This window comes from Chlamydomonas reinhardtii, chromosome 10, assembly GCF_000002595.2.
Source record: "Chlamydomonas reinhardtii strain CC-503 cw92 mt+ chromosome 10, whole genome shotgun sequence".
Classification (NCBI taxonomy): Eukaryota; Viridiplantae; Chlorophyta; class Chlorophyceae; order Chlamydomonadales; family Chlamydomonadaceae; genus Chlamydomonas; species Chlamydomonas reinhardtii.
Window position 1 is genome coordinate 5719173 of NC_057013.1, and position 10657 is coordinate 5729829.

General features: G+C 62.5%; 2 protein-coding genes across 2 annotated transcripts; both read right to left on the reverse strand.

The window, feature by feature from the left end:
* Nucleotides 1–89: 89 nt before the first annotated feature.
* On the reverse strand, nucleotides 90–1107 carry CHLRE_10g460901v5 (uncharacterized protein). The gene is made up of 3 exons (XM_043067150.1): nucleotides 1067–1107; nucleotides 802–873; nucleotides 90–476 (listed from the first exon to the last, which is right to left on the reverse strand). The coding sequence occupies exons 1-3, from the start codon at nucleotides 1075–1077 to the stop codon at nucleotides 329–331; spliced, it is 231 nt and encodes a 76-aa protein (XP_042920547.1). The 5' UTR covers nucleotides 1078–1107; the 3' UTR covers nucleotides 90–328.
* Nucleotides 1108–2521: 1414 nt separating this feature from the next.
* Nucleotides 2522–3807, reverse strand: CHLRE_10g460950v5 (uncharacterized protein). Its single transcript, XM_043067151.1, has 2 exons — nucleotides 3423–3807; nucleotides 2522–3172 (listed from the first exon to the last, which is right to left on the reverse strand). Exons 1-2 carry the CDS (start codon nucleotides 3610–3612, stop codon nucleotides 3138–3140), a joined length of 225 nt encoding a protein of 74 aa, XP_042920548.1. The 5' UTR covers nucleotides 3613–3807; the 3' UTR covers nucleotides 2522–3137.
* Between the last annotated feature and the right edge of the window lie 6850 nt (nucleotides 3808–10657).

Genomic DNA, 10657 nt, shown 5'->3' on the forward strand with positions numbered 1-10657 from the left:
AATGTGTTCACGTTTCGCGCGTACGGGGGCGCAGCCCATTTTCCAGCTGTACAAAGCTGACACCCCTTGTCCCCATGTACTCTTGAAAATGACCTTACTTTGCTTGCACATCCGGTACCATATAGACCGGATGGCCCTTCACGGCGTGGGTACGGCGTGCCCCCGCTTGTCGGGCTGTCCCTTCAATTATAATCCGCATCCATATAGACTGACCTCTGGGTGCCAAACCACACGCGCCCCGCCGGCCGTCAATCACGCCAGGCGCCGGCCTTCATTCCAAGCAGCGCAGTCAAATGACGCGGTAGACGCGGCGGCCAGCTGTCCCTCCTCAGTCGTGCCTGGTGTTGACGTGTCCGGTCCATTCCCGCAGGCAGCCGGCGCACTTGTACTCGTCAGCCTCGTAACAGCCGTTGCCGGTGGGCGGCCCGGAGCTGTAGCGGCCCATGAAGTAGATGTCGCCGCCGCACTGGCAGCGCCTGCGTACGTGTGTATGGAGGGGGCGGCGTATGCGAGGCGGCGTGAGGTGTGGGGTGTGGCGTTACTAGGCATGGCAGCAGGCGTAGGGTGCAGTCAGGGTGTCGGGGCTTGGCTGGGAAGCGAGGCGTCAGGTGTGGTACGGCGTGGTGTCGGTGCCATGAATGTGATGTACCGGGCACGGGGCAGGGAACCACGGGCTTTGCTGCTGCGGTAGTGCAGGGGTGGGGAACAGAACACGACACACCGGCCAAGCACTAATGCAGCCCGCCAGCCCCCTCGCCCGGCGCCAAGCACGATCGCGAATTGCGGCACTGCGGTACTCACTCGCTGGTGTGGGCACCCTTCTGCTTCACCTCTGTCTGGCGCTGCTCATTTAGGATCTTGGCCCAGCGTGCCCTGCATGTCGAGAGGCATGTCTGGGGCGGGTGGGAGCGCGGTAGTGTGTGTGCACAGTGCGGTGCGGGATGAACGGATCCGGGCACGCGTGGGACTCCAGCCGTTGGGTCCGCTCCAACCTTCACTTCGAAGACAGCCCTATGGCACCCAAATGATCGTTACGATCGCTGTTACCTAGGTCGTAGATCGTTACCCCTCCGGCATCGTTACGATCTCGCTACGATCTGCTTACCATCTTAACCAGCCATGGTAACAGCCTCGTCACGGTCTACAAGGCACACCAGTAACCATCACTTTGAGGCCCCTTACATGGCAGCCTTGTGCTTTGCTGAAGGTCTACATCAGTACTAACGTAAGAACTATGTAGTCCTACCGCTACTCCACATGCTAGCCATCTGTCAAGGCTTGATAGCACGACAAGTGCAGATGCTCATGCAACACTACCGCAAGTCCATACGTACATGCAACAATACACCAAGTCATATCATGTCTGCGTGTGAACGTGCAACTAGCCACTGGCAGCAACCACTTGCATGTCTGCTGGGCACAACGTCTCCGACCCACCACCTTGACGCCCGCCGCCACCACAGCTACCATGCCAAACTATGCACTGGCGCCGCCACGCCCACCTCCATCTCTAGCGCCAGACAGCTGGTGTCGCGCTGGCTCCTGTAGTTTTGCTTCCACCGGCAGCGCCTGCATGCACGCGTGCACACACATAGACACACCCAGTTAATCGTCCGCCACAAGGTGGGTAGGTGCCAATGCATGTCAAGGCCAGCCATGGACTGAGTGCTTGGCAGTGCACGGGGCCTACCACACAAGGCGCGTCTGTGAGCACATGTGCATGTGTGTGGGCCCACACGTGTCACAGACACTCACCGTTGATGAGCACAATGCTGGAGGTGTAGGGGCAGTCCAGCCAACCGTACAGTCCAGAGGGGACAACAGGGGTTGGCAGCAAGCTGTGGCGGGGCAGGGTGTGTGCGTGTGGGGAGCTGGTATGTGAGTCACAAGGCAGCGTGGCAAGGGAGCCATAAAACACCTTACAGCAAGCGCTAGTAAGGGAGGCAGCAGACAGTCACTAGTTGTAGGCGGGGGCTCCCACCAGGTAACCTAACACGGCGCGAGAAGATAAAGCATGCACACTGGCTTGCTAGGTTCCACTAGGTTCAACGCATCCCATCGTCATTCAACCTGTGGACTAACCTGCGGACTATGGCGTGCGGGGCGAGGGTGATGTTGACAGAACGCGATGTTGAATGGCGTTGTTGAGGCCGGCGACCGAGACTTCTCGGTCGGACATTTGAAGCGCAGCTGATAGATTTTGAGGCATAGTTGTTTCTCTCACGTAATAGCTGGCTGCAGCTGACGTGTGAGCAGCGTCGCCAAGCCGGTCAACGAGCAGTCAGCAGCGTGAGGGCTCGCGTCCCAAGCCAGCCAAGCAGCGTCTGCCGCCAGCTCTTGTTCTACTGACATTTGAGCTAGCATAATTTTTGTTTACAAAGAGAAGTAGCGAGGGCGAGAGAGCAAAGTGGGGGAGAGGAACAGAAGTGCAGCGGCACCGGCATGAAGTGCAGTGTATCAGTATATGTATGGGACTATATCAGTATATGTATAGTAGTATCAGGGGCCGCTGTATGCTGCTTGTTAAGTCAGGCCCGCGAGAACCCCATGCAGGAACCCTGTTACCCCTCGCGAAGGCCCCGTTACCCCTGGCTTAGGGTCGTTACCACGCCCAAGGGTCCCTGTCACAATGTCACACAGTCGGCCTACAGCCCCCAGACTTCCTCGTTCGCGAGCGCAAAGACTACATAAGTTTAAGACTTCACATAGTAGACTGTTTTAACACAAACTGTCACTACAATACGCACTTTGTAGACTAGAATGTCGGCATGTTCGCTTGTCGGCGACGAAAGGCACTCCGCCCAGTCCGCAATGTGCGTATGCATGACAAGTAGCTAATAGATGACCACAGCACCGCTCGGCTTGCGTCCTGGGTGTGCCAGGCCGTGCGGGCCCGAAACAATCGTTACCCCCTGTCCGGGGATCGTCACCCCCGTTTTTGGATCGTTACCACCATTTGGGTGCCATAGGGCAGCATGATGTTCTTAAGGGGCCTGCTGAAGCACGGGACAAGCCAGCGAGACTCTCGAAAGCGAACGCCCCGCTCTGAACCCTCCCGTTGCGGGGAGGCGGGCAGCCGGTCGTGTAAACAAGGGGAAAGCCGTACTCCGTAGCCGTCAACCCGGCCAGGCGGCCACTCACCCCTCAGCCTGACCGGTCTCCTGGACCTTATCTGCAGGCATAGAAGCGCGTCGTAAGGGCGTGCGATGGGACAGTGTTAAGGCAGGTTGGTGAAGTCCCGCAGGGTGCAGCTGATTCCCAGACCCCAGAAGACGGCAAACAATTTGCAACGGCAGGGCGCGTCGTAAGGGCGTGTTGAGAAAGTGTGGCCCCAGTCACGTCAGCGTTACACGACAGCAGTCCGCCGGAACGGGACATGCGGCGGTTGGTGCGCATTCACGCTCACGCCTTTGAACGCTCACCCAGGAGAGCCTTGTGCTCGTCGTTCAACAGGGTCTTGACCTCCTCGTAACCCTCGCCCACGCAGCGGTAGTCTGAGCCAAGATAGTCCCAGACCTTCTCCCACTCCTCGTCAAAAGCATCTTCGCACGCAGCTAGTAGCTTTACAACCTGTTTAGCGACCTCGTCAGCGGCCAAGGTGCTCAAAGACATAATGTCTGCGAAGTTGGTGTCGGCAGCGCAATTGGTTCCCTATTGTCTCTGTGTTGGATAGTTGTATACAAAAGGTTGAAGACTATTAAGGTGATGCAGTCTTGACCTCACTGGCAAGGGTGCGAAGGCCAGGAAGGCGAGGGGTAGACCGCGCGGCCTTCAGATTGCAAGCAAGCTAATAGCAACTGTCTCAATTCCATAGATCGCAGCCAAGTACCTAAAATGCCTGACTATGGAGTATGAGGGTGTGGCGACGGCACACGCTTGAAAAGCCTTTCAACTGCCCGCGTTGCCCCCTAGTATGTGGAGGGCCGCACCAATGTGGGGCCTTACGTGCCTGGCGCTAGATCCCCGGGCCTAAAGGCAAACCACGATTCATATCGCGCGTTGTCTTGGACCAGCCACGCATGGGAAGGAGAAAGGGAGAGACGGGGGGATGCGTCAGCATCCCGTCATGTCGAGGAGGTGGGTTTAGGACTGCCGTTGGTCGTCAGGGCGTGAACGGATTCAGGGAATTATTACATAGCACAGCACTGCCAATGTCCTCTAGACCAGCCACCGGCAGTGAGGCGTGGTTGGCACAGTTGCCCGGCGAGCTTCGACCCGCCGGTCTGACCGGCCGCACTGTCGGCACAGCCGCGGCGGCGTCGGCAGAGGCGCTAGGCACCATATGCTACATCGGCCGAGGAGAAGGCGGCAGCCAAGGCGGCGTTCAGGCAGCGGCAGGCGGCGTTCATGGAGGCCTTCAGGCAGCAGCAGGCGGGGGAGAAGGCGGTCAAGCGGCAGAGGCGTTGATGATTTGCGGAACTCCCCATCATCACTGGTGAGCTGTGGGCTGTGGGAACAGGCATGGCGTGCAGCAATTACCCGGGCAGTGCAGACAAAAACCTCGGACCGGGTTGGCGTGCAGCGGCCCCCGCAGGGGGCGCGGCGCACCTATACGTTTCAGAACAGGGGGGGTCTTGCCAAGTTGGCTCCCGCCGACTGCGCGCAGCCGTTATTTAAGCCATCAGTTACACGAAGCTACTGTACACAAGGTAGAAGAGGCCCAAGCGGCAAAGTTCCGATACCCGACTCGAGTCAGGGAACCTCGATCACGAAAGTAACTGAGGCCAAACCATATTCCGCGCACTCCAACGCATAGAATGGAGTCGGATGCCTTAAGAAAGACAACTATTAGGCCGATTTCATCGCACAGGCTGGCGCTGGTCCAAGATAATTATCAGATACGTAGATTGCTTCAATCCAAGCACTTATGTACCTGTCAGGGGGCCCGTAGGCGTGTAAGCTGCGAGCGCGAGCACCTGTCCTAAATACTGCCGTGCTGGCAGCCCCTCAACGTGAGACCTATGAAGCTGAGACTCTGTTATTATTATATTTGCAAAACGTGTAAGACTGAACGGTTTCGCCGCAAGGGCGAACTTGAACTGACTTCGCGACGTCCAACTGTCCGACGCCAACGCACAGCCCCAACCCCCCTGCACCGGCACCCAGATCACATATAACTAATAGTGGAGTCTGTATCGCGCGGTGGAGGACGGTATGACGGGTTTTGTTGCTGGGGGGTGGTTCGGCAGATGGCGAGGGTGCGGGGCCGAGCTGCGGGCACGCGGGGAGCACTCCGCGCGCGCCCTCGCAATTTCATAGAGCGTTGGCCCAGCTATTAATATTACATGAATACGTAAGTATTTAGAAGCTGCGCGGGCGAAAACGAGCGATTTTGCGTCCATTGGATCCCATTTCCCCAGACTCAATTTCCCCGATGAGGTGCCCCCGCCACGCCCCGCCCGCCCCGGTCAGGTTGTGCGCACGCCAGCATCCGCAGTACCTGTGGTCCAACGTATGTTACGACTCTGGCACTCCAGATCATACTCAGACTTCAGTCAGCTTCAGTCGCCATCGTGATGGAACATGGCAAGGGGCAGGAAAGCGTAGTCCCGATGTGTGTGGCTCCCACCCGTGCCCACATAAATGCGTAGCAAGAAGGGACAAGGCATTGGTGCGTCGTTCGCGCGCTGTTACTGTACCGACGGTAGCTGGCAGGTTGTGTCGATGTTTTGCTGACGCGCATTCCTCACGCTCCGGGCGCCCGGCCAAGGCGATAGCACCACACAGACTCAATGCGACGCCACACCGCGCGGATAGCATAGCCGATGCGCACCTGCAGGCAGTCGACCGGCGTCCACGGATGAGCTGTGTAGACGAGCACTAGCGTAATGCAACGGCGTGCAGCAAAACAATGGCCGGGCGACAGTGTGACAAACAGGGGCAAGAACAAGGCGAAGCAAAGCAGAAGAGGGGCCCGAATGTGTACGACAATTGTGGCGGGCAGGCCGAATGCGGTGCAACACGCCAACAACACAACCGGAGGTGAGGAAGCGTTGCTGATGGTGGATAGGTGCTGCGACGTTCGGTAGGGGAGCTATGGCCGCGCACTAGTTGGGAGGAAGTTTCCGAGGCGTTGTTTCCGAGGCATTGTTTGTGGCTGATGTTTGTGGCTGATAAAGAAAGAAGCAGAGTTTCGGCTGTGAGCGGCTGGCGAGGAGAGGCGGGGGCTGTTGCGTTTTGGAAGGCGGGCGGAAGGCCGCACACGCCGGGAGTCGGGCAGGCTGTAGATTTTGCTGAAGCTGCGTTTGAGAAGGGAGCCGAAGGGACAGCTGGGGTGGGACAGTTGGTGTGGGACAGCTGGAAGGGACAACTGGAAGGGACTACTGGAAGGGACAGCTGGGAGGGGACAGCGGATGTGGGACTGCTGGGGTGGGACAGCTGGGGAGAGGCACGGGACAGCTGGGGAGAGGCACGGGACAGCTGGCATGGGACGCTGGGTGGCTGCAGAGGCTGGCAGCGCTGGGGCTGGTACGTAGGTGGGTACTTGGGTACGTGGCTGGATGGGGCCCGGGCTCACGAAGAGCTCCCCGGTGGCAAGACATACAGGAGGCGGCGTCTTAAAACCAGCAGCCCTGCGGCACGGGAGCGCGGAGAGGGGACACGCGCACACACACAGGGCAAAACACAGCCAGGACGAAAAGCCCGCCAAGGAGCCCGCCTACGCAGCCAACACGCGCCCGCCGCAAACAGGCACTCACACGCGCACACACAACCCACAAGACGGCCGAGAAGCCGGCGATCACGCACCGCACGCCCCACACACGGCCGGCGGGACAGCACACTCCCGAAAACCAGCGCCCCTAACGCAAACCCAAGAACCCGACCCGCGCCGAACCGACAAGGAAAAAGCCCACACGCGCGCCAAGCCCCAAACTTAGCACCGACCTGTGTCCCTACCGTAAAACTGGAAACCAGAAGCCCAGCACGGGAACACCGGCACGGCCGTCCCCGCACCGCAGAGCGGTTCAGGGCAGCCGGGACCGGCGCCCCACCCCCCAAACACCTACTACAAGCCACCGCACCGCTCGGTACCGCCGCTACCGTCGCCCAGGTCGCCGCTCCACGGCTGTCGTGCTGGCTGAGGCTGACGCTGCTGCGTCACATCTGGGGCTGCTGCTAACAGATGGACATATCGCTGCCGCTGTCAGAGGAGATGGACATGTCGTCGCCTGAGCCGATGTTGTTGTCGCCGTGGTACCAGGCCGCGTGGCCAGCAGGAGGGAAGGGAAGCGGTGGTGCGGGCAGGGCCGGCAGGACGACGGCGGCGGCGACTGGTGGCGCGGGGGCCGGAGGGGGAGGCGGCGGCGGGGCCGCCGGCGGAGGAGGGGGCAGATCCGGGGGCGGCAGGAGGCTGAGGAGCCCGCGTGAGGTCATGGTACCCGGCAGCAGTTGGCGATGCTGACCATAGAAGCGCATGAGGGCCTTGCGGAGGAAGGGGCGCGGGTAGGCGCGCAGATGCAGCCGCCGCAGCGTGCGCCGTGCTGACGTGATGAAGGTGCCGAGGGTGGTGCAGAGCCGCGCAAGGGTGACGAGGGCGCCGATGACAACGTTGAAGCGCACGTGCCGGGGGATGCAGGAGTAGAACGGGGTGAAGCGGGAGATGCCGAGCTGCGCAAACTTGGGGCTGTCGCGTTTGTCGTACGGCTGTAGGTCGTACACGACGTGCCCGTAGATGTTGCTGCTGTGGGGGGTGATGGCGAAGTTGAGGTAAGGCGTGGCGACGCCGGCGGCGGGTGTGGCGCCGGAGGCCGCCAAGGTGAGGTCGGTGGAGTAGATGCCAGGGATGCCGGCAAGCGATTGGGATTGCAGCAGCAGGTGGGGAAGGAAGGGGTTGCAGCAGCCGAGGAGGTCGTCGGTGTACCGCTGGGTATCTTGGAACGCCAGTAGCACATCAAGGGCGAGGGAAGCTTCCGCGCACAAGGAGCTGGCGGAGGGCATGAAGACGCGGGTGTAGAGTGCGCGCTGCCAGCGCAACTCATCATAGGCAAGGACCAGGTTGGCAACGTACGAAGCGAAGTTGGCGCCCATGGCGACGCCGCGAATTTGCAGGTAGGGCTGGCCGCGGTAGGAGGTGTAGGCATGCGCAAGCAGGGCGCGCAGCACCGTGCGGAGGACGCCGGGCGTCCACATATAGTATCGGCCGTGAGCGTCGAGACCTCGATGCGGATGGGGAGCAGGCGGGGGGCGCCCGCGGCGGGCGGCGGAGGTGGATTTGGGGCTGGCGCGGGCAAGCCATGCGGCTTCGGTAGGCCACTGGGCTTCGGCTGCACGGTTGTACGGGTAGAACTGGACGCCGGCGGCTCCATCATGCAGGGTGGAGAGGACGAGGGAGAAGAGGTTGACCAAATGCTCGATGCAGGTAGGAATAGGCAGGTTGGTGAAGGGCCGTTCCACGTCATATGTGCACACGGCCGGCGCGGAGATAGGGCCGGGCAGCTGACATGGCGCGGCAGTCGAGGCGGTGTAGGTGACGGTGGCGATGGGTGGCCCAGGGGCAGGGGGCGGGTACCGGATCGTGCGGCCGAAGGTGAGGGTGCCAGTGTAGGGGCAGGATGTCGCGGGGTCCTCAAAAGGCTGCGGCGCGTGCAGGGGGCAGTGCCAGGTGCCCATGCGGTGGGCGGCGCGTGTGCTGATTGCGGGCCGTAAGCATGCGCCGTGGGCGCCGACGAGGCATGTGGCATGGCCGTCGGTGCGAGCGCCGGGGTGATCACACAGGATGAGGCCGTGACCATTGGTGCGGCCGCAGACGGCACAGGGGAAGTCCGGGGCGGGGGTAGTCGGTGCGGGGGTGGTGGCGGCGGGGGGTGTGGGCGTGAAGGTGGTGGTGCCGGCGCCGGGGAGAGGGTTGATCGGCCTGGGGGCGAGGGACGCGTGGCGCAGCAGGCTGGCGGAGACGAAGGGGCCGTTGACGTGCCACGGCCGCAGGGGCAGGCGCGGAAAGAGGGCTGCGTACAGTTTCGGCAGGGTGGCGTCCAGCGTACGGAGGAAGCCGGTGAGGACGACGGCGGCATCGGTGGTGGGGATGGCGGGAGAGGCGGTGATGTAGCGAAAACCGAAGGGGGTCTTGTGGCACTTGCCGGTGCCGTAGTTGACAGGTGGCGGCCGGGCGGCGTGGAAGGGGAGCCCCAGCGGCTGCAGCATAAGCCCGACGGCGGTAAGGCTGGCGGAGTAGTCAGCAGGGGTGGCGACGGCGTAGAAGGGGGATGCTTGCAAGTCGGCGGCGAGCTTGGCATGATATAGGTGGGGGCACACGGCGACAAAGTTGTCCGGGCACTTGTCCATGACCGTGATGATGAGGTTGCGGCGGACGCTGCGGAAGGTGGCGGTGGCGGCGGCGACATCTGCGGCGGACAGCGGAAACGCCGGTGGAGGCGGCGGTGTGGGGGCGGGGTGGAGGAGCATGTCGGCATCGACGGAGGCGGCGGCGGAAGGGTCGACAGTGGCGCGCAGGGCAGCGGCGGCGGCGTTGACCCAAGATGTGGCGGAGTCGGTGGTGATGCGTGCGGCGCGGGCGGCGCGTCGGCAGTATCCGAAGAGTGACTTCCGCAGGTCGTCGGCCAGGGACGTGGGGAGAGGCGCGCTGGGGTCAGGCGGTGGGCGCGTGTTGGCTCCCATGGACCAGAGGGCAGCGGCGGCCGGCGTCAAGGCGGGCTGTAGGCGGTGGGTGAAGATGTGGCCGTGGGCAGGGTCGCGGGGAAGGGCGGGGAAGAGATGGCAGGTGCAGGAGGTGGTGGCGCCGGGGTCGCGGCTGGCTTTTGCGGCGTTGCATAGGAGGTGGCGCAGGGACGGAGGTGCGAGGAAGGTGACGGTGGAGACGGCGGGCATGCGGTCCGGCATGAAGCGGGCAATGCCTGGCGAGGCGAGGAGGGCTCTGGCGTCGGCGGCGAGGAGGTGAGCCTGAAGCGGGGCTGGGAGGCGGAGGACCAGGGGCTGCTTGGGGCGGGCGTCAAGCTGGCGGCGCTGCGCGGCGGCGTGGGCGGCAGTGAGGACCTGGCGAATGGCTGCGATGTCGGCTGGGGTTGCTGTGCGGTGAAGGGAGGATGGGGCCAGGCTGCGCAAAGCGAGAAGCATGCGCTGCAATGAGTTGATGCTGTAGGTGGCCAGGCTGTGGAGGCGGTCGGGCAGGGCGATGCGGCCGGCGCGCATGTGGTGGTGGACAACGGAGATGCGGCGGGCCCAGTTGCGAGAGGCAAAAAGCCGTCGGGGTTGGCCGTCGTCGGGGAGGAGGGCGGGCGGGAGTGGGGGAGGGCCAGTGGCGAAAAGGAAGTCGAGTCCGGTGGGGTTGGCCAGGGCGCGGGCGATGCGCGCGACATTGAGGCCTCTTGCAGCGAAAGCATCAACGGCACGGGTCCACAGGCCTTCAAGGCGGCGCGACCATGCAATCCAGTTGGGGTCGTCCTTGCTGCGGGGGATGCGTTTGGGGGCGACGCTGAGCGGGGTGGCGTACATGGTGTCGGTGCCGTACTGGATGATGTTGCGCAGGATGGGCCGTAGGTGCGGCGTAGCAGCGGTGTGGGCGCCGCGCGCAGCGGCAACATGCCCGCGTAGGCGAGCGGTAAGATTGCCGACGGTGCTGCCGATGTAGACGCGGCTGCGCGGGTCAGCGGCGAAAGTGATGCCATAGATGATGCCGGTGGCGTCAGGCCGAGGCAGTGGA